Source organism: Oryctolagus cuniculus, chromosome 16 (assembly GCF_051225735.1).
Source record: "Oryctolagus cuniculus isolate XC-2025 breed Fujian yellow rabbit chromosome 16, ASM5122573v1, whole genome shotgun sequence".
Classification (NCBI taxonomy): Eukaryota; Metazoa; Chordata; class Mammalia; order Lagomorpha; family Leporidae; genus Oryctolagus; species Oryctolagus cuniculus.
This window is the reverse complement of record NC_142882.1, coordinates 79,922,172-79,948,980: the sequence shown is the minus strand read 5'-3', so window position 1 is coordinate 79,948,980 and position 26,809 is coordinate 79,922,172. Positions and strand designations below refer to the sequence as shown.

Below are 26,809 nucleotides of genomic sequence, written 5' to 3'. Positions count from 1 at the left end.
GAAGATCTTTCTCTCTCTCTCTCTCACTGTCCACTCTGCCTGTCAAAAAAAAAAAAAATAAATAAAAAAAAAATAAAAATTAAAAAAAAAAAATTATTGGTAGATAGGAGTAAACGTTAGCATATTTAATCTGTGTATAGTAGCTGTTGCTTTTCCTTTGTTATAACACAAAAAATAGTTTTACCTTTTTAAAAAATTTATTTTCGGGGGTCGGCATTGTGGCATAGTGGGTAAAGCCTCTGCCTATAATTCCAACATATGTGAACACATATGAGTGCAGTTTTGAGACTCAGCTGCTCCACTTCCAATCCAGCTCCCTGCTAATGTGCCTGGGAAAGCAGCAGAAGACAGCTCAAATGTTTGGGCACTCTCACCCATGTGGGAGAACTGGAAGAAGCTTCAGCTCCTGGCTTTTACCTGGCCCAACCCTGGACACTGTGGCCATTTGGAGAATGAATCAGCAGATGGAAGATTCTCTCTCTCTCTTTATCACTCTGCCTTTCAAATAAATAAAATAAGTAAATCTTTTTTAAAAAAAAAATCTTTGCTTTGTATATCTCAAGCTTTTATAATACATGGTGTATTTTTACATAATGTCAATTTGTTTTTAGTACAATTTCTTTATGATACACCTAAACTTTTCCAACAGGTCTAATTGGCTCTATATAAGAATATTCTTTAATTTGCTGAACTAAAGTAAATTTGGCAGTTGGTGCTTACTCATGAATTACTTTATTACAAAGATATATTTTTAACACATTATACCACTTAATGCTACCATTAGCATTTCTGTGTTGCAGACCCAATACCAAATATTTTCCAGACACTGGAAGTTGAAAGAATTAGAATCAAATTGGGTAAAACCGAACTCAAGACTGCTGGATTCCAAAGGATGATCTTTATATGACAGCTAATTACCAGCATTTCAAATGGCAAAAGTGAGAAGCTTTAAGGAACTACGTAGGGAATGCATTTCCGATGTGCTTATACTGTCAGGCTGTAGAAAGTGATCTAACAAAAACAGCTATTTACTGATTTAGGCATGAAGAAACATTTGCTGAGAATAAAATTTTAAAACATAAAATAATATAGTAATTATACCAGGAAGAAAGATAAAAGAAACAAAAATGAATTTTCTGTAGTTATTTTCAAATTGAAAACAGCTCTGATGATTTTTATGTGATTCTAAAAATAATATATCATCTATATTAAATCAAATAGGACACGGAAAACAACATTTTTTAACAATAATATTATGTTATAATGTGCTTTTTAAAATTAATATGTGATGTAAAGGTTTCTAAGGACCAGTGCTGTGGTGTAGCAGGTAAAGCTGCCGCCTGCAGTGCAGGCATCCCATATGGGTGCCGGTTCAAGACCCACCTGCTCCACTTCTGATCCAGCTCTCTGCTATGGCCTGGGAAAGCAGTAGAAGATGGCCCAAGTCTTTGGGCCCCTTCACTCGCGTGGGAGACCTGGAAGAAGCTCCTGGCTCCTGGCTTCAGATTGGCGCGGCTCTGGCCATTGCGGCCAATTGGGGAGTGAACCATCAGACGGAAGACCCCTCTCTCTCTCTCTCTGCCTCTCCTCTCTGTGTAACTCTGACTTTCAAATAAATAAATAAAAATCTTAAAAAAATAAGCTTTCTATATAAGTGAATATATGGCTACGTAATCATCAGGTTACATAAACATACTATCCTCTATTGATTATTTGTACAATTTTTTGCTATTATAAATATTACTGTAATTAACATCCTTAAAGCATATCTTTATTTATTTGCTTACAAAAATTCCTTACGATGAAATTAAAAATTCCATGAATATGTTTTAACCAAAACTCTGAACTTCTTAACTACAAGTGAGATCTAATATATCTTCATGTTTATTGGAAATTTGTATTTCTGCTTGTGGTTTGTTGTTCACATATTTTGTTTTGTTTCCTCCAAGGCCAAAGATTTGCATGTTATATTTTCATCATTCATTTAAAATTCCCCTTTCTTCTCTGACAACATCTGCTATTTAGGATATAGTTTATTCTTCTGGGTAATTTACTGTTAAATATTTACACAGGCAATAAAATTTCAGTTCCTTGAAATTTGTTGAGACTTGTTTAATGACCTAATCTGAGTAGGTATGGTCTGTCTTTGTGAGTGTACCATTTACATTTGAAAAGACTGCATTGTGCAGGGCCAATGCTATGGCTCTCTTGGTTAATCCTCTGCCTGTGGCCTCCCATATGGTCGCCAGGTTCTAGTCCTGGTTGCTCCTCTTCCAGTCCAGCTCTCTGCTGTGGCCCAGGAAGGCAGTGGAGGATGGCCCAAGTGCTTGGGCCCCTGCACCCGCTTGGGAGACCAGGAAGAACCACCTGGCTCCTGGCTTTGGATCGGCGAAGTGCTGGCCATAGCGGCCATTTGGGGAGTGAACCAACGGAAGGAAGACCTGTCTCTCTGTCTATCTCTCTCTCTGTCTATAACTCTACCTGTCAAATAAAAATCTAAAAAAAAAAGACTGCATTTGTGTATTCTATAAATGTTAATTAATGTTGATGATGTAGTTTAAGATGTCATTGTCAATTTTTATTGCCTGGTTCTGTGAGTTGATGAGAGAATGTTAAAATTTCTATTCACATGTGTGGATTTGTGTACGTATCCTCCTTAGGACTGTCAATTTGCTTACTATACTTTGAGCCTCTAATGTTAGGTTTATGCACGTTTAATGTCTTTGTGACACTTCTCATCATGAAGTATCCTTCATATACTTTTTTTTTAAATATTATTTTATTTGAAAGTCAGATTTACGCAGAGAGAGGAGAGGCAGAGAGAGAGAGAACTCTTCCACTTGTTCACTCTCCAGATGGCCGCAATAGCCGGAGCTGAGCCAATCCGAAGCCAGGAGCCAAGAGCTCTTCCGGGTCTCCCACATGGGCGCAGGGGCCCAAGGACTTGGGCCATCTTATACTTCTTTCCCAGGCCACATCAGAGAGCTGGATCGGAAGTGGAGCAACTGGGGTGTCAAACCGGCACCTGTGTGGGATGCCAGTACTGCATGCGGCAGCTTTACCTGCTACACCACAGTGCCGGCCCCTATACTTGTTTTTTAGTGTGATTTTAACATAGCACTTAAGGTTTCTTATGCCATTTACATGTCTGAGATAGCATATAGTTAAATCTTGCTTTTTTGATCCACTCTAACACCCTGTAAGTTTTCATTGACCTGTTTTTTGTTCATTCATATTTATTATTGTTGTCATTGAATTTGTCTTATATTTCAATGGGTTTTTTTTTTGTCATTGCATGCTTCTTGTTCCTGTTTCTCCTTTATTGCTGTCTTTTGAATTAATTGAATAGTTTTAGAAATTAATCTTAATTATCTGTTGGGATTTTAACTATCATTCTTTGCATTCTTCTAAGAAATACTCTCTTGACTACCATATACATTCATATCTTTTTACAAACTACTTAGAATTAATATTGACCACTTCACGGTGTTAGAATCTTATACCTATTTGAGTCCATTGCTCCATCCTTTGTAATTATCATATTATGTACATCATAAGCTTTTGATTGTTGTCTGTCGTTCCCCGTCTTCGTGGAGGAACGACACAGGACCCTGCGCTGTTCTTTTGTCTGCTCAGCCCTCCCCGGGTTTGCTGCTGGTTCTTCCCGGGTTGGCTACCGACCCTTCCACCTCTGTGGAAGGGCGGTTCCCCCTGCCACTTTCCCCACTTCCGCGGGGGAGCGGCACACCGCCGGCCGGCTCTCTCAGGGGCTGCACAGGTGTTCCTTCAGATAGATGTTCCTGGTGCATGTTGTCTCTCTCCTCCTTTATAGTCCTCTTCCACCAATCCCAACTCTGCTACCCACACACTGAGTACGCTGCTCTCCTCCAATCAGGAGCAGCTCCTGCTGTTTATTGGTTGAACTGGAGGCAGCTGTGTAGAAGCTGTTTCCTCCTCTCCCAGCGCCATATTGTGGGAGAGCAGATTCATAGAATAAGTCTTAATTCCAGTAACTTAGTCTAGTCCGAGTTGCTCCCAGTTGCTCCCCACAGATCCCCCTTTCTTTTTATTTTTGGCGTTGATACACGCCTGTCTTCAGTGCCCCGCGGCACACACTCTGCTCTGCTTGCTAGAGTTGCCCACAGGTGCTTACAAGCCCTACCAATCAGGCAAACCGAATCCGGGTCCTCTCTTTGCCATGTTGTGAGGAGGTTTTTAGGCGCTGATGCATGCCTGTGTTCGGTGCCCTGCAGCGCATGCTCTGCTCTGCTAGAAATGCCTGCAGGTGCTTACAAGCCCTAGCAATCAGGCAAACCGAATCCAAGCCCTCTCATTGCCGTATTGTGGGGAGACTTATTGGTGTTGATAATGTGCCTGTCTTCGGTGACCTGCAGCTGCCCACAGGTGCTTATCGTCTTACTAATCAGGCAGACCGAATCCAAGCCCTCTCATTGCCATGTTGTGGGGAGGCCTTATTTTTCTGTTTCTCTATCTCCGGGCATTCCTGTTTCTCCTATTTTACTTCTATCTGCCAGCATTCCTATTTCTCTCATTTTACTTCCAAACTTCTGTTTCTCTTATCTCCGCGGCCTCCCGGCACCCGCCCCGAGGCTGCTTCTCGGCGCCTCCCCCGCGGCGGCTTCCCGGCTCTGCGCCGCTTCCCGGCGCCCGCCCTGCGGCGGGCTCCCGGCTCTGCGCGGCTCGGCTTTGCGCGCTCCGCGGTCTCCACGGCCTTCGCGCCAGCCCCGCGTTCCCTATCTATTCACGCCCCGTGCTCTCTCTGCACGCAGCGGCTTCCGCGAATCACACAGCCTAGCTCACGTTTCCGCCACCGGTATTCAGTCTAAGCTCCCCGGGCTAACCTGGCGAATTCAACCTGGCTCACGTCTCTGCCTTTCGGTTTGGCTTCCCGTCTTTTGCTCCCCGGGCTAATCTGACGGATTCCAACCTAGCTGACGCGTCTCTGCCTCTGGTTTAGCATTTCGCCTTTTGCTCCCCGGGCTGACTTGAAGAATTCCAACATAGCTTACGTCTCCGCCTCGGCCTGCCCCCGTGGCTTCATCCTCCCTAACATTTTTCTCTACCCGGTATGTTTCCTAACTTTTCTTCCAACAATATTCCCCTCTCATTTCTCCTGGCTTCTCCCCACAGTCCGTATCCGAGTCTAAGTTTCTTCTAGGTTTCACTTTCGCTTTCAACCTGCAGTCCGTATCTGAGTCTAAGTTTCTTCTTGCTTTCACTTTAAATCCTAACTTCTTTCCCCCTGTCCGTATCCGAGTCTATGCCTAGGCTTTCAATAGCTTCTTCCGGCACCTTTTCCGTCCGGCTTTTCCCTAGGCTCTTTGCTAGTCTCTCTCTCCGGTATTTTCCCACTTCTTCCCGTTTCTTCCCTCCTAAGTTTCCTATCTGAGTCACGGCACCATTATGTCGTTCCCCATCTTCGTGGAGGAACGACACAGGACCCTGCGCTGTTCTTTTGTCTGCTCAGCCCTCCCCGGGTTTGCTGCTGGTTCTTCCCGGGTTGGCTACCAACCTTCCACCTCCGTGGAAGGGCGGTTCCCCCTGCCACTTTCCTCACTTCCGCGGGGGAGCGGCACACCGCCGGCCGGCTCTCTCAGGGGCTGCACAGGTGTTCCTTCAGATAGATGTTCCTGGTGCATGTTGTCTCTCTCCTCCTTTATAGTCCTCTTCCACCAATCCCAACTCTGCTACCCACACACCGAGTACGCTGCTCTCCTCCAATCAGGAGCAGCTCCTGCTATTTATTGGTTGAACTGGAGGCAGCTGTGTAGAAGCTGTTTCCTCCTCTCCCAGCGCCATATTGTGGGAGAGCAGATGCATAGAATAAGTCTTAATTCCAGTAACTTAGTCTAGTCCGAGTTGCTCCCAGTTGCTCCCCACAGTTGTCTAATGGCTTCAGATAGTTGTGATTTGTGTTTTGTTCAACATTTATATTTGTTAAGTGTAACAGGGTCGGTCTGATAGGAGCTACATCACCATTACCAGAAGTGAAAATCTGTTATGTTCAAAGTATCTCTTGAGGTTTCTCAGGATTACAAGGAGGGGACCATATCATTTGTAAATAATGGGAATTCTGTCCCCATGTTTTTCTTACCTTTTATGTTTTATTTATTTTTTTAAAAAAGATTTATTTATTTGAAAGGCAGAGTTACAGAGAGGCAGAAGCAGAGAGATCTGAGAGAGGTCTTCCATCTGTTGGTTCACTTGCCAAATGGCTGCAATAGCTGGAGCTGCACCGATCCAAAGCCAAGAGCCAGGAGCTTCCTCCAGGTCTCTCTCGAGGGTGCAGGTGCCCAAACACTTTGACCATCTTGTACTGCTTTCCCAGGACATAGCAGAGAGCGGGATTGGAAGAGGAGCAGCCGGGGCTAGAACCAGCACCCATATGGGATTCCAGCTGGCAAGTGGAGGCTTAGCCTTCTGCTCCACAGCACTGGCCCCTATCTGTTTTAATTACATTGGCCAATACTCCTGAGTAACATTCAGTATTGTTGACGCTTATCATTTTCTTGGCCTAAGTTGAAGTTCAGTCACCAATTTCTGTGTCACCTTACTGTGTACTAAGCAGTAGTAGACTTTGAGAAATCCAAATGGAGAAACTATCCAGAGCTCAGAATCAGTTGGGCAGGAAATAGATTTTGGTAATGCATCAGTGAATAGATAATAATTGAAACTCTGAAAATCCCTGTAGTTTTTTTTTTTAAGCTTTATTTTATTTATTTGAAACAGTTACAAAGAGAGGTAGAGACGGAGAGAGATCTTCCATCTGCTGGTTCACTCCCCAGATGGCCACAACGGCCAGAGCTGCTCCGATCCGAAGCCAGGAGCCAGGAGTGTCTTCCAAGTCTCCCACGTGGGTGCAGGGCCCCAAGGACTTAGGCCATCTTCTGCTTTCCCAGGCCATGGCAGAGAGCTGGATCGGAAGAGGAGCAGCCAAGGTTAAAACTGGCACCCATATGGGATGCTGGTGCTTCAGGCCAGGGCTTCAACTCACTGCGCCACAGCACCGGCTCTCCCTGCAGCGTTTTAAATTAAGAAATAAGCTATTGGGGTCGGCACTGTGGTGTAGCGGGTAAAGCTGCCACCTGCAGTGCCGGCATCCCTTATGGGCACTGGTTCAAGACCCAGCTGCTACAGTTCTAATCCATCTCTCTGCTATGGCCTGGGAAAGCAGTAGAAGAAGGCACAAACCAAGCTGTTGGGCCCTTGCACCCACGTGGGAGACCCAGAAGAAGCTCCTGGCTTCGGATCGGTGCAGCCCCAGCCATTGTGACCATCTGGGGGGTGAACCAGCAGATGCAAGACCTCTCTCTGCCTCTGCCTTTCAAATAAATAAATAAATCTTTTTTTTTTTTTAAAGAAGCTATTGCTTTGAATCAGATTCTCTTTATCGTGTTAGAAACTATCTTGCTTTTTAAGAGCACTCAATTTGACTCACTTATTTCAAATATTAAAAAGTGATAATACTATTTTTCTTCTTTGCTATGTTACTATTATAAATGATCTTTCTTAATGCATAGCTGTTCTCTTACTCCAAGAAGAAGACATACTTGGTCTTTGAGTATATGTCATACTGTGTTTGATTTCCTAATATTTTACTTAGATTGAAGTGTCATCATATAGTAAATGATCTTTTTTAAAAGATTACTTATTCATGTATTTGAGAGGCAGAGTGGGGCCTGGTGATGTGGCCTAATGGGTAAAGCCCTTCCTAATGGGTAAAACATCCCATATGGGTGCCCACTCCACTTCTGATCCAGCTCCCTGCTGATGTGCCTGGGAAAGCAGCAGAAGATGCCCAAGTAGAGACTCGGAAGAAGCTCTTGGCTTCAGATGTGCCCAATTGCAGCTATTGCAGCCATTTGAGGAGTGGACCAGTGGATGAAAGATTCTCTCTCTCTCCCACTCTCTCTGTCTTCCCCCCGCCCCGTCACTCTGCCTTTCAAGTAAATAAATAAATGTGGTTTGTTTTTTTATTTAAAAAAAAAAAAGGCAGTGTGACAGAGAGAGAGATCTTCGACCCACTAGTATGCCTACATCAGTGGGAGCTGGGCCAGGCCCAAGCTAGGAGCCAAGAACTCCAAGCAGGTCTCCCATGTGGGTGGCAGAAACCCAAGTATCTGGGCCTTCATTCACTGCCTTCCCAGCTGCAGTAGCAGGAAGCTGGATTGAGAGTATTGTAGCCTGGACTCAAACTGACACTCCAATATAGGATACAGGTGTCACAAGCAGTGGCTTAACCTACTGTGCCACCACGCCTGCCCCTAGGTGCTCTTCTTAACCAAATTTCAGGATTCTATTTGTCAAACAGACAGGATGCCCCTGGCTGGGAGGCTCCTTCTCAGAATTCCCAGTTTCCTTCCATTGCATGCTTGTCAGGCATCAGTTACCAAACTGGTCATCTCAGTTACAACACTTATTGTGATTATATAACATAATGACCCATTACTGATAAAGCATGTGTTAAAAAACAAAGGTTAGATGCTTTGGACATCCTTGATAAAGACAAGTTACTTTGAAAATTTCTATTATGTGTGAATAAAACAACTGACTTTGCATTCAGATACCTTAAGCAATTGTCTTTTTTTTTTTTTTTTTTTTTTTAATTTTTTGACAGGCAGAGTGGACAGTGAGAGAGAGAGACAGAGAGAAAGGTCTTCCTTTTGCCGTTGGTTCACCCTCCAATGGCCGCCGCGGCCGGCGCGCTGCGGCCGGCGCACCGCGCTGATCCGATGGCAGGAGCCAGGAGCCAGGTGCTTTTCCTGGTGTCCCATGGGGTACAGGGCCCAAGCACTTGGGCCATCCTCCACTGCACTCCCGGGCCACAGCAGAGAGCTGGCCTGGAAGAGGGGCAACCGGGACAGAATCCGGCGCCCAAGCAATTGTCTTTTTAAATCTTACTCTAGGCCAGCACGGCGGCTCACTTGGCTAATCCTCCACCTTCGGCACCGGCACCCCGGGTTCTAGTCCCGGTTGGGGCGCCGGATTCTGTCCCAGTTGCTTCTCTTCCAGTCCAGCTCTCTGCTGTGGCCCGGGAAGGCAGTGGAGGATGGCCCAGGAAGGCAGTGGAGGATGGCCCAAGTGCTTGGGCCCTGCACCCGCATGGGAGACCAGGAGGAAGCACCTGGCTCCTGGCTTTGGATCAGCACAGCACACTGGCCGTAGCGGCTATCTGGAGGGTGAACCAACGGAAAAAGGAAGACCTTTCTCTCTGTCTCTCTCTCTCACTGTCTAACTCTGCCTGTCAAAAAAAAAAAAAAAATCTTACTCTAAGGGGCCGGCACTGTAACATAGAAGCTTAAGAAGTGTCAGCATTCCATATGGGTGCCGGTTTGAGTCCCGGCTGCTCTACTTCAGATCCAGCTCCCTGCTAATGCAAAGCAGTGAAAGGTGGCCCATGTTTTGGGTCCCTGCACCCATGTGTGAGGCCCAGACGAAGCTCCTGGATCCTGGCCTTGGATTAGCCCAGCTCCAGCCATTGTGGCCATTTGGAGAGTAAATCAATGGATAGAAGATCGATTTTGTCTATCTGTCTTCCTCTACCCTCCACTGCATATCTCTGCCTTTTCAAATAAACAAATTAATCTTTTTTAAAAAACTTAGTTTGAGGAAATAACAATGAGAAATTGCAGACAGCATTTTTTTGTTTGTAGTTTAGACAAGAAATAGGAAATAGAAGCAGAACAACATCCAAAGAAAAGGACTTGGCTCTACATAAACAGGATTGGTAAATTAATGCATATGTTTTGTTAAATGTTTGGCATATATGTATATAATTGTTCTTTTAATTTGACATTTTAACTGACCAACTCTGTATAATGGTAATGTCAAATAACAAGATTTATTTGGGGCCGGCGCCGCAGCTCACTAGGCTAATCCTCCGCCTAGCGGCGCCGGCACACCGAGTTCTAGTCCCGGTCGGGGCGCTGGATTCTGTCCCGGTTGCCCCTCTTCCAGGCCAGCTCTCTGCTGTGGCCAGGGAGTGCAGGGGAGGATGGCCCAGGTGCTTGGGCCCTGCACCCCATGGGAGACCAGGAAAAGCACCTGGCTCCTGGCTCCTGCCATTGGATCAGCACGGTGCGCCGGCCGCGGCGGCCATTGGAAGGTGAACCAACGGCAAAGGAAGACCTTTCTCTCTGTCTCTCTCTCTCACTGTCCACTCTGCCTGTCAAAAAATAAAAAATAAAAAAAAAATTAAAAAAAAGATTTATTTGTAAGTGAAGTTGGGTTTTGGTATTTCATATTTTCCCAATAGCTCTTTTTATTTTTTAAAGATTTATTTGAAAGTCAGAGTTACAGGGAGAGGCGGGGGGAGGGGGTTCTCCATCCGCTGGTTCGCTCCCCAGATGGCCTTAATGGCCGGAGCTGCGTTGATCCAAAGCCAGGAGCCAGGAGCTTCCTCTGGGTCTCCCACCTGGGTCAAGGGCCCAAGGACTTAAGCCATCTTCTACTTCTTTCCCAGGCCTTAGCAGAGAGCTGGGTCAGAAGTGGAGCAGCCCAGACTCAAACCAGTGCCCATATGGGATGCTAGCACTGCAGCCAGCAACTTCACCCGCTATGCCACATCGCTGGCCCCCCCAATAGCTTTTTAAAAATATCTTGGAATCTATTTTTCATTCATTATACTCATGAAATAACCCAAAAATTAATTGCTGCTTGAATATTTGGAAAAACTGCTTATGAAGCCAGATGAGCCCTGAACTTATTTAAAGAAATGATTACTGGGTTTATGGCCCTGTACAAAGTGCCTGGGTTCAAATCCAGCCCCAGCTCTGACTGCAGCTGCTTGCTAATGCAAACTTGGGAGGCAGCAGTATAGGCTCAAGTAATTGGGAAGCTGCAACCCATGTGGGAAACTTGGATAGTGTTCCCCCAGCTCCCAGCTTCAGCCCTGGCCTGACCCTGGCTGTTACAGGCCTTTGGAGAATGAACCAGGAAATGGTAACTCTCTTCCTCTCTTTCTGCCCATGAGTTTAAAAAATGTGAAGTGTTCACAATAGGGAGATAATTTTTTTAGTTAAGTCAAGTTTGAACTCAGTTAAACGGAATTTATTCCCAGTTTACTAGAGCTTTATTAGAGCCCTGATCCCTTCAGAAGTCCCTTCTGCCTCCAAGCTGTCAAGTGATTTTTAGAACCCGACGGTTGCGTTTTGACATGCTGAAAGTGAGCTACACGTAATCACGTCACAATTTGACATTAGTGAGGACAATTTCAAAATTATATATTTTTCTTGAAAGAATGGAGAAGCTAAATTAAGCCTATGTTAACAAGAATTTGGTTTGAGCCAGCTGTGCTGAATATCAGTAAAAGTTACTGGGAATTTGGAGCATGTTGTTAGATGCTGACGTGGCTGTAAGCCACAGTAGGTTATAAAAGAGTTTAATTTCCTTAAGAAGCATTAATGAATATAACATACCTAGATACTCATTTGCAGTGACTGCTTATGCAGAAATACTTGTTTCCCTTGAATGACCTGTATCTTTTTCATTTATCCTCACTTTTTCTTTCATTAATGTAGTATTTAAATAAACATTACAGTGTTCCATGTATTTTGAGAGATCTCTATTCCATTTGTCCTAAAGACTGGGACAGGGAGAAGTTACTTGAAGCGTGGATGTCCAACCCAGAGAATTGCTGCCAGCGATCAGGTGTACAGATGCCAACTCCACCACCAAGCGGGTACAACGCCTGGGACACACTGCCTTCTCCAAGAACTCCAAGGACCACACGCTCTTCTGTCACCTCTCCCGATGAAATCAGCTTATCTCCTGGGGATTTGGACACCAGTTTGGTATGGTTGGGCTTTCAGTGTCCTTTCCATGACTTTGTTGTTAGTCTTGCCAGTTTAATATTGCTCCGTGGAGTATCCTTAAGTTTGTAACTGATTCTTTGAATGCTTAGTTACTTCCATGCTTTATTGTTTACTATCACAGAATGCTTTTGTGGCTTCTCCAGTATAGATTGAAAAACAAAAGATTTTCTTTGCTCATTTCAAGATAGAGTTTGGGGAAGTCATCTGCTATATTTTTACTTAAAACCTCCAGGTGCTTAAAGCTTTGAACACAGCTACTGAAATATTAGAAGTTGAGTTTATAGGCAAGTTAAACCAAAAATATAAAAACATTCTTATAGTTTCTTAAAAGCTGTTCACTTTAAAGCACTTTCAGTAAAGCCTCTGGCGTCTGTCCTGCAGATGCATCTCCACAGTGATATTTCTTTCCTGTGAAGAAGTAGTACTGCCGCTGTCTGGGTTTTTAAATCATCATACCGCTGGTGTGCTGTGTTAGGAAACGTTGATACTTGTTGAATGATTTAGCCACTACATATTTTATTTTATCTAGATCATTTTGGAAAACAGAATCCTAGCTGTGTAATTTGCATTTGTAACATAGAGACTGCTTCCAGGAAGTCTGTTAGAAGATGCGTGGTTTTCTAGCAGGATTCCCTGGATAGAAAGCCTCAAGTTGCTACTCAGAATATCCTGAGTTGCTGTGTTAAATACAAAGTTACTCTGTTTTTACAGATTCCCCAGGGTAAGTATAGGGAAAAGGATGTGATATGGAAGTGATTATTTTGCATGCAATTTGCTCTTGACCTGAATAAATCTGAGTAATACATAAATTTAGAACTGAAGGGTTTGACTTTTATAATGCAACATTTAAATTCCACAGTAGTTGATAATGAGTTAGTCATGATGTTTGTTATTTAAAGGTATGTACACTAATTTTAACTGCCCTTATAACTTTGAGCTGCTTAACTATTAAAATTCATACGTACTGTACTCATATTTTTGCCTTCAAGCTAATGAACAAAATGAATGCGTTGTTCTTTGCCCCACAGCGTGAGACTGTTTCAATCACTGTTCTTCTTCCTCTCCAGTGTGACATTTGCATGTGTAGTATCTCTGTATTTGAAGACCCAGTGGATATGCCCTGTGGACATGACTTTTGTAGAGGATGTTGGGAGTCGTGAGTATATGAACAACTTAGCATTTCTTACTGCATGATAGCATTTTGATTTGGTAATGAAAAATGTTTGCTTGCAATGTAACAATATGGCTTCTTTATGTTAGTCTCAGAGTTAAAGTGAAATGTGTTTTACTACTAGGGAGGAATATGTTTATTTTTCTGATTTTTCACATCTTCCCTGCTATATTATTTAATGCTATTTAGTTCAATGTCAGGTACTTTTGGGAACAAATTTTCTTGGTGGTTTAATTTATGTTGCATCAAATGTAAATTTCACAGCTATCCCTAAATAGTAAGAATTAATTTCTGTATTACTCCCAAAGTTTGTGTTTGATCTTGTGCTTTCTTTTAATATTTTGTGACAAGTAGTTAGCCTTGAAAATCTATAAGAATGTGCATATTTAAAATTCCTTTTTAGTCAATGTATAGTTATATGTCTCTGCTAGACGTGGTTAGGTATATCTTACAAATGTTTGTGTTTAATCTGTTTCCCATTATCTTATCAGAATGTATTCTCATTATCCATTGACTTTGGTCTCAGATTACACTTTTTGGAAGAGATTTGTAAACACGAAGATCAGTATAACGAGAGTAGGAGGTCGCCTTATCTCTGGCAACACAGAGCTACAGTTTGGAGACTTACATGTTACATGAAACATGTTAGTTAGTATGTAAGGAAGTCTTAAAAATCAGAAGTTTTCAAACTTTTTTCATGTGTACCAAGTGCAGGGAGGTGGGGAACGTCATATGAGTGAAAGAGCAAGAACCCAAGCAAATTTTCTGTTTTTGTTTTGTTCATTTAACAGCTTTACTGGGGTACTATTGACGTACGTCAAACCACATGTATAAAAATAAATTTTGTAACTTTTCACATCTATGTGATTGTGTGTGTACACAATCATGACATCATCACCACAGTCAGGATGATTATATCCATACTCTGAAAATGTCCTCATTTCCCCTTCAATGCCTCCTGACCTCCTCCTTCTGCCTCCCGCTCACCCTCCTATACCCACTGTACCCCCTGATGTTAAGGCAGCCTACCAATCTGTCATTCTGGTTTCATTTTTAGTACATTTTCTTTATTTTTGTTTATCAAATTGGAGTATGAGGCAAAATTTCACTTGAAGAGGAAAAAAGCTTGCTTTTTAAAAAGAATGAATAAGAATATCAAGTCATTCCTTTTAAAACAGGCTAGACTGTACTCTGAGTCTAGTTAGGTAGGCTGCCATCAGTGGGGCTGACACAGTAAACTGATTGGCAAGGTTCAGCACTCACCGTCCAAAGCCATCCTGGACTCTAAATTTTGCCCAGGTACAGAGCTTTATTTAGCTTAAAGTAGTTAGCTCTGCTGTGTCAGCAGGTGTTGCCTGGTTCTGCTGGGTTTGCAGCTGTTGGCCTTAGTGGCTGTGAAAGCTGAGCTCTCAGTTTTCGATTTACTCGAAATTTTTTGAACTTTTCTTGACCTTCCTCACCTTCCTCACATCACAGGAACCACTGCTATTTTCCTGGCATCTAACAGGCCTACCTGGAATTCTACTGCCCATCTCTGCCTTTTCCTTTCAAGTCAAGCACCAGTAAAACAACTTACATGGTGGACGATTCATATGTTGATAAAAATCATTTTTTTAACTTTTATTTAATAAATATAAATTTCCAAAGTACAGCTTTTGGATTTCTTCCCACCCGCACCCCTCCCATCTCCCACTGCTTCTCCCATTCCATTGACATCAAGATTCATTTTCAATTCTCTTTATATACAGAAGGTCAATTTAGTGTATATTAAGTAAAGATTTCATCAGTTTGCACCCACACAGAAACACAGTATAAAGTACTGTTTGAGTACTAGTTATAGCATTAATTCACATTGTACAACACATTAAGGACAGAGATCCTACATGGGGAGTAAGTGCACAGTGACTCCTGTTGTTGACTTAACAAATTGACACTCTTGTTTATGGCATCAGTAATCACCCGAGGCTCTTGTCTTGAGTCGCCAAGGCTATGGAAGCCTTTTGAGTTTGCCGACTCCGATCTTATTTAGACAAGGTCATAGTCAAAGTGGAAGTTCTCTCCTCCTTTCAGAGAAAGGTACCTCCTTCTTTGAAGACCTGTTCTTTCCACTGGGATCTCACTCACAGAGATCTTTCATTTAGGTCTTTTTTTTTTTTAATCACTTTTTAACTCATGCAGTCTTTTTGTAGAAAAGAAGCTCCTGTCTCAAAACCAGGAAGTGCTTCTAACATCCTCACGTCACTTGAAAGCTCCTCAGTCTATGTTGCTCTTCCCAGCCCCTCTTACAGGTGCACCAGATGCTATGAAGCACCTGTACCAAGGGCTTAAATGAACTGTCATGATTGTCTCCCATCCAGACCATAATAGCCTTCTCAGTACTGAGGATGAGAGTTCAGGTTCTAGACATACTAGGCTACTGGGCTGTGAATTCCATCTCTGCTGTGTATTAGTTACTGACTTAAGTAAATGGTAAATTACCTATGCTTCAGTTTCCTAATCTATGAAATTATGATAGTAGTTAAGTACTCCATAGGACCATTGTCAGTTTATTAAGTGACTTAATACAGGCAAAGTGCTTAGAACAGGGCCTGGCACATAATAAAATTATCCAATAAATATCTTTTGGCATTGTAATAAGCAAAGCAAGCATGTGATTAACTGTGAAGCTGACCTACAGGATAAAAATACAGGGAAAGTCTGCCCCAGATTTGTTCCTTTTACTGACTCATCAACTCTTGGTTCTGCTCTTAAGACTTAGTGGAAAAGTGGACGTTGATGGCTAGCAGAGAACTGATCCTGTCTTCTGTGAGGTCTTCTCAATTCTGTCATACACCCCTAGAAACATTTAAATCTGCTCTGATGTATTTAGAATACATACAATTCAAAACATCGTCTAAGAAAACTGTGTACATTGACAGGGGACTTTTTTAAGTATTAAAATAAACTATACCCAAATTTCCAGGGAACCTATTCATAGTTAAAAGGAAGAGATTCCTGTTACATGCAAAAAGAACATCTACATATAGCAATTCTCCTTTTTTTTTTTTTTTTTGTTTTAATAAAGATTTATTTACTTGAAAGACAGAGTTACGATGGGGAGGGGGAGGATGGAGAGGCAGAGGGAAGCATCCACTGATTCACTTCGCAAATGACTACAATAGCCAGAGCTGGGCCCATCCGAAGTCAGGAATCAGGAGCTTCTTCCGGGTCTCTGAAGTGGGTGTCAGGGCCCATGCACTTGGGCCATCCTCCATTGCTTTCCCAGGTACATTTATAGGGAGCTGGATTGGAAGTGGAGCAGCTGGGACTCAAACTGGCCACTGGCCCCATAGCAATTCTCTTTAACTTTTAGTCTTGAGCCTCCTTTACACTCTTAAAAATTGTTAAGAACTCCTAAAAGCTTTTGCGTTTACAGGTTATGTATTGCCATATGTAATATATTAGGAATTAACAATGGAAAAAGTTTATCAATACGTTTTAAAAATAACAATTATAAACTCCATAATATATTAAGTAATATTTACTGTGAACAGTAGCTATAATTTCCAAAAATTGAATTAGAAAGATGATATTGTTTTACCTTTCTGCAAATCTTCTTAATGTCTAGTTTAATGGAAGATTGCTGCATTCTCAAATCTGCTTCTGCATTGATCTGCTGCACTATATTCTTTTGACTAACAAATATAAGGAAAACCAGGCCACACAAATGTGACAGTGAAAAAAAGAGAAGTATATTAGTAGTCCATTCAGATAATTATGGACACTATTTGATACACATCAGAACTTAGCAAGTGATAACTTTTTGTTGTTTAGTTGAAGTGCAAACTCTGAAACCTTATCAATAGACTCTTTGTACTCTATTGCATTAAAATCCATCTGTCTTATGATTTGAGTAAATCATGAATAAATGCATGATTTTTAGCATCATTCATTTATCACTTGGAAAATTCTGGTCCCCTAACTTTTGTAAATCTTCTAAGTTGACATGTCTCTTGAATAAAAAAAAAGTCTCTTAAGTATTAAGAAGCTTGTCAAGTTCACAATAACAGATAAAAGTTTTTCAAAATTCTAATTTTTACTTGACACCTTGAGTTTATCATGGGCAAAAAATGCTATTAGTTTTATACTTGAAGTGACAGACTCAATTCACTTTTTAAAAAAAGTCATTTTCAGAACTCTGAATAATTATTTTTGTAGTCACTTTTTCAGATAACATAGTGTTTAATGAAAATAGCAGTTGTGTCTGCTTGCAAATGAACCATCTCAGAGAGTTGTTCCCTAAGACAACCATCTTGTCTTAGTGTATGGAAGTTTATTCTGCTTACTTCCTTGTTTTTATGATTTATTTGAGAGGGAGAGAGAGGGAGGGAGAGACAGAGAGAGATCTTCCATCTGCTGGTTCATTCCCCAGAGGGCTACAATGGCCAGGGCTAGGGGAAGCCAAAACCAGGAGCCAGGAGCTTCATCCAGGTCTCCACACGGGTTCAGGGGCCCAAACACTTGGTCCATCTTCTGCTACTTTCCCAGGCACATTAGCAGGAAGCTGGACTGGAAGAGGAACAGTCTTTCATCAGTGACATTCTTGAATTAAACTTTTTTAAACTATAAATGTGGGATGCTAAGTGTTAAGATAGAGACAACAGCTGGTGTAGTTTCAGTGTCGCTGCGGGGATTCATGCCGAAACACCAGCAGTTCAAAACAAAACACAGTCTTAGTACCACTGTGAGGCTAGTGCTGACCTCATGAACCCTGAAAGCCACCAGAAAGCCCCGCAGCCCGGAAGAGCATGTTTTGAGAACGGATTCCCTGTGGCATTTCCTTTCAGTGCTTCATTCATCCTTCCACCGAAATGTTTTCCCTGACATCCAGAGGAATACATACAACTTTTGATTGGGGGCTAGTTAGTTACTAAATGCCCTTCTGTTGGGATATATCAGAGTTTTATGTGAAAACAGTGTGGCTTTCAAATTATACTAAATTTAGAGGGGGAAGTTTTTTTTTTTTTTTTTTTAAGATTTATTTATTTGAAAGAGTTACAGAGAGAGAAGGAGAGACAGAGAGAGAGATCCTCCATTCCCTGGTTACTCCTCAGATGGCCACAGCTGCTGGGGCTGGGCCAGGCCAAAGCCAGGAGCCAGGAGCTTCATCCAGGTCTCCCATATGGGTGGCAGGGGCCCAAGTACTTGGACCATCTTCCACTGCTTTTCCCAGGGCGCTGAATCGGAAGTGGAACAGCTGGGACGTAAACCAGCTCCCACCTGGGATGCTGGCATTGCAGGTTGGCAGCTTTATCTGCTGTGCCACAACCCCGGCCCTTAGAGGGGAAGATTTTAAACAAGTTGAAATTAAAATGCCTGTGGGACATTTAAATGAAAACATCCCGTGTGTAATTAAGATATCTAGCTAGGGAAGGCAGTCTGGGCTTCAAATTTCAGTCATTAGCGTACAGGTTGTTAGGGGTGTTTGGATGGAACTGGGAGGGAAGAATTTTGAGGTGGAAACCCAGTAAACAGTAAAATATAAGGGGTCAGGAGTAACAAGGGCACTAGTAGAATAAATGGACAAGGAAATACAGTTAAAAAGCATGAGAAGTCTCAGCCGGCGCCACGGCTCACTAGGTTAATCCTCCGCCTGCGGCGCTGGCACCCCAGGTTCTTGTCCTGGTCGGTACACCGGATTCTGTCCTGGTTGCTCCTCTTCCAGTCCAGCTCTCTGCTGTGGCCCAGGAAGGCAGTGGAGGATGGCCCAAGTGCTTGGGCCCTGCACCCGCATGGGAGACCAGGAGAAGCACCTGGCTCCTGCCTTCGGATCAGCGCAGTACTGGCCACAGCGGCCATTGGGGTGTGAACCAACGGAAAAAGGAAGACCTTTCTCTCTGTCTCTCTCTCTCACTGTCCACTCTGCCTGTCAAAAAATAAATAAATAAATAAGAAGCATGTGAAGAAAAAAATTAAATTCAGGAACCTGGAGGGAAGAGAGAATTTGAGAGGAGAAGCTGTTGAGCTATGAAAAAGGAAATCATTCAGCCGTGTCTGATGCTCCAGAGATGCCAGGGACGTTAAAAAGGAGAAGTCTTGCATAAACTGGGCTAATTTCTTTGCCGTGGCCCTGTTGTGAGCCAGCCAATTGAAGCCAGAGTGCTGTAAGTGGAAAAGTCAATGAGAGAGACCCGAGAAAGAAATGACAAATCACCATAAGCCGTTTTGTCAAGACACGTTGACGTGAAGGATAAGTGGAACTACAGAGAGTCGTGGATTAGAAGGGGTTTTCAAGAAAGGAGAAACTTGAATATGTGTATTGTGACCAGGGTAAGAGCCGTTAAAGTAACAAAGACGAGGGCAGGTTAGTGGGGCAGTGCAGGTCCTAGAGCTGGCCAGACTGTGTGAGGAACAGCCTGAGCAAGAGAGGAAGAAGCCCTGTGTCAGCGAACTGAGGGGGAGAAAGCAAAGACAGCAAAAGGCAGGTTTGGGGTGCGCTGGCGAGGACTCCGAGAGCGCTGCCGGGGGACTCCGTTTTCTGTGAGGTGCTGAGATTGAGGGTGTGGAGGAAGATGATGTGTGGAGCCAAGGGAGCAGATCTGATGAGGTCTGATTAAGGTTTGTTTGGTCATAAGCACAATAGAATTAAGACTGAGAGAACTAAAAGAAAAAGGTATCATCAGTAGAATAAACTGTTAATGGTGTGACTCAAGAGTGGTGATTTAAATGTCCAGTTTTCCATTTATTTTCTCTAGGATTAAGTGTTAAATCCAATGTAATCTTGCTTTTCCACAAGCAGTATTAAATAACATTAATAATGATAATCCTTACTCCAATTTGTGAGTTTTTCCTCTGTGCCAGACACCATGCAGATATTTCATATATATATATTGTAAAACAACTATATATATTGTAACTATATATATTGTAACTATATATATTGTATATATATATTGTAAAACAACAATATATATTGTAAAACAACTCTGGGAAGTACAGACTGTTACCTCGTTTCACATGTGGTGAAACTAAGGCTAAGAATAAATAAGTTCCTTAAGATCCTACAGTTTGTGGCAGATCGGGAATTTTCCAACTCAAAATCCTGCTCTTAACCATTTAATTGATCTTGAGCTCTATTCCTGCTGCTTTACAGAGTGATTTTTTTCTTATTGTCTTGACAAGTGTATCTAGAGTAGGTCTTTTTTTTTTTTTTAAGATTTTGTTTATTTTATTTGAGAGGTAGAGTTACAGACAGTGAGAGGTAGAGACAGAGAGAGGTCTTCCTTCCATTGGTTCACTCTCCAAATGGCCGCAATGGCCAGAGCTGTGCCGATCCAAAGCCAGGAGCCAGGAGCTTCTTCCTGGTCTCCCACATGGGTGCAGGGGCCCAAGGACTTGGGCCATCTTCTACTGCTTTCCCAGGCCATAGCAGAGAGCTGGACTGGAAGTGGAGCAGCCAGGACTAGAAACAGTGCCCATATGGGATGCCAAGGGGCGCTGGTGCCGCAGGCGGAGGATTAACCTGCACCCTGGTGCAGGCCCACTTAGAGTAGGTCTTAACACTGATTTTGATATTTATCTAAATGAAATATAAAAAAAAAAAACTTTTCTTCAAATATTTGTGCTATATCCCATGTAACTCCAAAATATCTTGAATTATTTATGGTTAATTTCTGTACCATTGTCCCCTTTCATTTAAAGATATAGTGTAGGATATTGAGAATTGAATATGACCTTTTTACTCCACTCATTTCTAAATGTTTAATGTTAAGTAAAAATATTGTTTCAGACTTTAAAATAGAATAAAGCAGGACATAGACATGTAAAAATATATAAAACACAAGTATGTATATACATATATTCATCTATATATGAAAAATGAGTACCTGGGTAAGTAATTAGGATTACTTGATTTTTTACACTTTATTGGTACTTTTTAAATTACACACATAACAGAAAATTCAGCATAAAGAAAAAGTCCTTAGAATGTGCAAATAACTTGTGTTTGCTCTTCTCTTGTCAACTGATGATGCGAATAGGTTTTTGAATCTAAAAATTCAAGAAGGTGAAGCTCACAACATTTTCTGCCCTGCGTACGATTGCTTCCAGCTGGTGCCTGTGGACATCATAGAGAGTGTGGTTTCTAAGGAGATGGATAAACGGTACCTACAGTTTGATATTAAGGTGTGCTGCCAATCATCTGTCTGGTTTCCATAATTTCAAATGTACAATATTTAGTTATTTTTATTTATTTTTGAAAACAAAATCATGGACTCCAGCTTTCATTTCTCAGAAAAACTACCAAAAAGAATGCTGGCATTAAAGTTCTCAGCTGAAGTATTATTTTAAAAGAAAATGAAAAATGAAAGGATAAAATAGTTAAGAATTAAATTTTTGCTCAGAACTATGTACTGCTTGGCCTACTACACTTTTATAACTGACTGACTGAGGTAATATTAAAAGTAGTACCTGCTTTAAGTTTTCCAAAGACATTAAATGTTTAGAAAAAAAGATTCTGAACTTAGAAATTTATGATTTTTACATTCTAAGTAATAGTTTCGTATAATGAATCAGAATGTTTATTTCATCTTTTCTATATATTCATTCAGAAGTTACTCAAAAGTATATGGAAGTCATTATCTCTTTTGTGTGATTTAAAAGTTACATTTTAGCTACCTTGAGCAGATTTTTCCCAGTATATACCCTAATCTAAGGACTTTTTTAAAAATGCCCTGCTTCCTTTTCGTAGAAAGCATCATAATAGAAGTGGGTGTTATAGCGTAAGGGGTTGAGCAACGCTTGCAATACCCACACCCCATGGCTGAATGCCTAGCATTGAGTCCTGCCTCTACTTCGCCATCCAGCTTCCTGCCAATGCACCTGGGAGGCTGCAGATGGTGGCCCAAGTACATGGGGTCGCTGCCCCACACATGGGATCCCAGATGGGGATCCCGGCTGCTGGTTTCAGCAAAGCCCAGGGTGTTGCAGGCATTTGGGGAATAAACCAGCAGATAAGAGATCTTTGTCGCTCCCTCTGTCTGTCACTTTGCCTTTCAAATAAAATACTTTTTAAAATCTTAAACCAAAAAAAAGAGAAAAATTTGTAATATTAATTTTTATGGATTATTAAAGTTCCCTTTGGAAGCTTAATGTTATAATACAACTGCTAATTACATTACATATAAGATCTACTTGTATTTCAACACAAAAGTGGCATATTAGAAAAGATTTTTAAATTAGGTGTTTTTAGGTAATTGCATTTTTTTTTATTTTATTTTTTTTATTTTTATTTTTTTGACAGGCAGAGTGGACAGTGAGAGAGAGAGACAGAGAGAAAGGTCTTCCTTTGCCGTTGGTTCACCCTCCAATGGCCGCCGCGGCCGGCGCGCTGCGGCCGGCGCACCGCGCTGATCCGATGGCAGGAGCCAGGAGCCAGGTGCTTTTCCTGGTCTCCCATGCGGGTGCAGGGCCCAAGCACCTGGGCCATCCTCCACTGCACTCCCTGGCCACAGCAGAGAGCTGGCCTGGAAGAGGGGCAACCGGGACAGAATCTGGCGCCCCGACCGGGACTAGAACCCGGTGTGCCGGCGCCGCTAGGCGGAGGATTAGCCTAGTGAGCCGCGGCGCCGGCCCAGGTAATTGCATTTTTACTTTATCATCATTTACCTCTTTTAGATTAAAGAAAATTCTGTCAGAGCAGGAGTTTGACCTAGTGGTTAAGATGTCTGTGTCCCACATCCAAGTGCTTGTGTTTAATGCTCGCCTCTGGTTCCTGGCTCCAGCTTCCTGCTAATGCAGACCCCAAGAGGCAATGGTGATGGCTCAAGTAGTTGGGTTCCGGCCACCCATGTGGAAGACCTGAGTTGAGTTCCTAGCTTCAGCCTCAGTTTAGACATTTGGGGAGTAAATGGGAATAGATGGGAGAGTACTTGCTCACCGCCCCAACCCGCTCCCCTCTCTCTCTCTCTTTCTGCCTCTCAGATAATTGATTAAATACTAAAATAAATAGAAAACATATTGTTACTACTTAAGTGTTTTCTATACTCTGCATTACTCTTACAAATATTTATTGAAACTGACAACTCCTTATATTTTATTTCACTTTTTTTTTTTGCTTTGAAGTAACAGTCTACTCTATTTAGAATTTAAATTTTTTATGTGTTTTGTTATTGCTGTTTGAACAGGCCTTTGTTGAAAATAATCCTGCCATTAAATGGTGTCCTACCCCAGGCTGTGAAAGAGCAGTCAGACTCACGAAGCAGGGGTCAAGTACATCAGGATCTGATACACTGAGCTTTCCATTGCTGAGAGCTCCTGCTGTGGACTGTGGAAAAGGACACCTCTTCTGCTGGTTGGTATAAGACAAGTTGGAATCAGTCTCATTGCCTTTCTTACAGTTTTCAAAGAGAACTTATACCTTGATTCAGGCTTTTAAATTGTAGTATACTTGCTATAATTCCTGTTCATCTTAAAAATGTGTAATAAGTAGTAATAGTTGATATTTTTATGGTGTGCTTGATAAGTGCCAAGTACCTTGTCAGATAGGCATTAAATACTGAATTCTGTCAACAGTGCTGTCTATGAGCTGAGTGCTGTTAGTTTGCCTAATGTACAGATAAGGAGATTCAGGCACAGAGAAGTTCTCCAGGGTTATGCCGCTGGGCAACGGTGGAAATGGGGTTGGAGTCTAGACCTATTTGATTCCAGAGCCCATGTGCTTGAACTGTAATACCAACTGCTGATCAGAGATCCGAAAATATTTAACTTCTCTTGTTAAAATAGAAGCCTCTAGCAGTGATTTTTAAACAGGGATTCCAGAATTGCATGGAGACTTTCTCTGAGTTTTTATCCTGAGTCCCCCCAGGTAAGATTTTGATTTAGAAGGTTTTTGAGGAAGGCATGGAAGTGCTCCCAAGTGATTCTAATGCACAGTCCTACTAAGGAACCAGTGCCTGCAGGCTTTTTGTGCCTTGTGTTTTATAAATACTTAGTATTTGTAAAACGATAGTGGGGAAAATATTATTACCTCGGTCCTTTGTCTCACATGGAAGAATTTCCAAGCGGACAAGGCAAAGAGGAAAGTGAGATTTAAAGACTTAAAAGCAAGATTTATTAGCGCCAGAGACCTCCAGCCAGAGTGGCATGGAGGGGGACTGCAAGAGAAGCAAAACCCGAAGGACCCCAGGGCACTGGGGTTTTCAAGTGCAATTTTGGGGATGAATCTGTCAATCAATAAGGTGGGGGCAACTCCAACAAAAGACCTGATTTACAATTCTTTATCCTGTCTGTCTTGCTCACCATAAAACAGAAACCCATCACAAGAGTGGAATACCTAATTTGTTTTCACAATAAACTGTCATCACCACTCCTTTGCTATTCTTAGGGTAAATTGAGGGTGGACATTTTGTTCTTACTAAAGATAACTTTTTGGGGGAAAGCAAGCATTCTACACCCCTGATTCCACTGGGACCACCCTGACTGCCTATTAACCCATCTGACTCCTCACTTTATGAACTGATGATAGGCAAATCAGTAACGGAAAAGGTATGTAACTGTATACTGGTTAGACAGTTGCTCAGCCATTGGCATTCTACTTGATTCAGAGTAATTTAGTGTTTTGTTGTTGTTCATTAAATACTCAGAAAAAAAGAAGTCATATTTATTCTGCTTTTTTGTTCATTTCCAGAATTACCACATATGTCTAGATATACTTTGGGGATAAAACTCTAGTTTTTACTTTTATACTTTCTGAAACCAAAATCTGATCTTAGTATTGCTAGGTAGTCAGTCAAATTACCACTACCCTACGGTCTGTTCCTTACTCTTATGATCATTATTAACTAAAAATGTTTATTGATCTGTCAACTTATGTATAGGACCAAATTCTAGGTCACAGATTAGCAAGCTACAATCTGTACGTATTTCTGGAAATAGTTTTATCAAAACGCAGTCACAACCTTTCATGCTGATTGAATTATATATTGTTTGTGTCTGCTTGGGGATGTGACGGCATAATGGAGTAGTTCCAACAGAGGTCTTGTGACCCACAAAAGTCAAAATATTTAGTGTCTGACGCTCTACAGAAAATTTTTTGCTGACCCCTGGTACTTGGATTTACTAATTAATGAAAGCGAAGCTATGCTTACTGCTTTTGTGGCTAAATCAGACTGAGCAAATAAAAACGCAACAGAATGCTCAACAATAGGTTATATCCACCTGAAACCATTTTGCTTATCAATATTCTCAAAATTAATAAGCTGTGTGGCTTCTTGCCATGTATTCAGAGAATTCTGAATACTGGCTCAAATAGACGAGGCGGCTTTGTATTTAGTGAGAGAAATGCATAAATGAGTGAGGGCTTTAAGGGAGAAAAAAGTCCAGAAATTAAGTTGGGGTCCATACCAAGCAGAGAGCAGGCCAGGAGCCACATGCAGCGAGCGTTTGGTTATAGCAGCCACAAGCAAATTAGCACGAGCAGTGAAGCAAAGGCGGAGAGAAAAGTGGGCTCCAGCCGGCCATGCACCCCAAAGGTGTGAGGCAGCAAGGGCAACAGAGGTCAATAATGGTGAAAGAAGGGCTGGGCCCACTGCAGTCCAGGCCTTTTATTCACTTCCAAAGGGGCGTGGTCACATAGCCTGATTGGTAAGTGGGCATACAGGTGGAGTCAGGTAGGGGCATGAGATCACAAAAGGGCATGGTGAAGGCGCCGTCTTCCAGCCCACAAACCTAATCAATTTATCCTGTCTGCCCACCTGTTTCACACCTACTTTAAAGTGATTTTTTCAAAACATGAAAAAGATATACTCCTCATTTTTAAAGTTTTAGGTTTTTAGTCTGCGGTTGGTTCCTGACTCCACTACCCAACATGCGAGAGGTAAGGCTTAAGCTACAGAAATAAAAGAGTTAATGAATGCAGTTGAACTTAGCAAAAGAGGGGAATTTAGATGCGAAAACCTACTTTACAGTAGAGTAAGAACATTTCTGAGTCAGTGTGATGTTTCTTAAGAAAATTAAACTCTAGTGCCTGACCGCATGGCACCCACCCACTGTATGCAATCCGTGCATCTAGAATGGTAGTCCTTGGGTAAATGGAGAAAAAAGATTGCTCAAATCATATCAGTTTCCGAGTTCTCTGGTTGGAATGAGGATCCTGATTGAGAGAGTCAGTTTAAAAAATAGAAGAGGTTCCAAAGAAGGAAACTATAAATGAGCAAAATGAAAGTTAAAAGGAAGAGAGAACATTTGCTGAGATCAGAGAAAATAAAGTTCAGACACAAGAAGAAACACCTGTGATTTCTTATGCTCTGTGGATTCTGTAATCTAGCTTGTATTAGTTTTCACTGTAGTTTAGCTTTTACTTACTTTTATTTTCCCCATTGTTGTAAATGCTGTGCGTAGTAAGTTTGCCTAGACTGAAGATACAGAAACTAATGGAAAAACCTAGCAGTAGAGATCATATTCTAAAAATATACAAGTATAAAGACTATGCAGCCGGTGCCGCAGCTCACTAGGCTAATCCTCCATCTTGCAGTGCCAGCACACCGGGTTCTAGTCCCAGTCGGGGCGCCGGATTCTGTCCCGGTTGCCCCTCTTCCAGGCCAGCTCTGTGCTGTGGCCCGGGAGTGCAGTGGAGGATGGCCCAAGTCCTTGGGCCCTGCACCCCATGGGAGACCAGGATAAGTACCTGACTCCTGCCATTGGATCAGCGCGGTGCGCCGGCTGCAGCGCACCAGCCGCGGCGGCCATTGGAGGGTGAACCAACGGCAAAAGGAAGACCTTTCTCTCTGTCTCTCTCTCTCACTGTCCACTCTGCCTGTCAAAAAAA

The 26,809-nt window shown here is 42.2% G+C and overlaps 1 protein-coding gene across 7 annotated transcripts in view; it reads left to right on the top strand.

The window, feature by feature from the left end:
- ANKIB1 (ankyrin repeat and IBR domain containing 1) overlaps positions 1-26,809 on the top strand; it is a 145,916-nt gene that overhangs the window by 86,654 nt on the left and 32,453 nt on the right. For all 7 annotated transcript variants that reach the window (XM_070059821.2, XM_008261743.5, XM_008261744.5 and 4 more), the window contains 4 exons: positions 11,605-11,813; positions 12,902-12,990; positions 21,024-21,168; positions 23,169-23,335. In XM_070059821.2, coding sequence (XP_069915922.2) covers positions 11,605-11,813; positions 12,902-12,990; positions 21,024-21,168; positions 23,169-23,335 — 610 coding nt within the window. The remainder of the gene's footprint in view (positions 1-11,604; positions 11,814-12,901; positions 12,991-21,023; positions 21,169-23,168; positions 23,336-26,809) is intronic.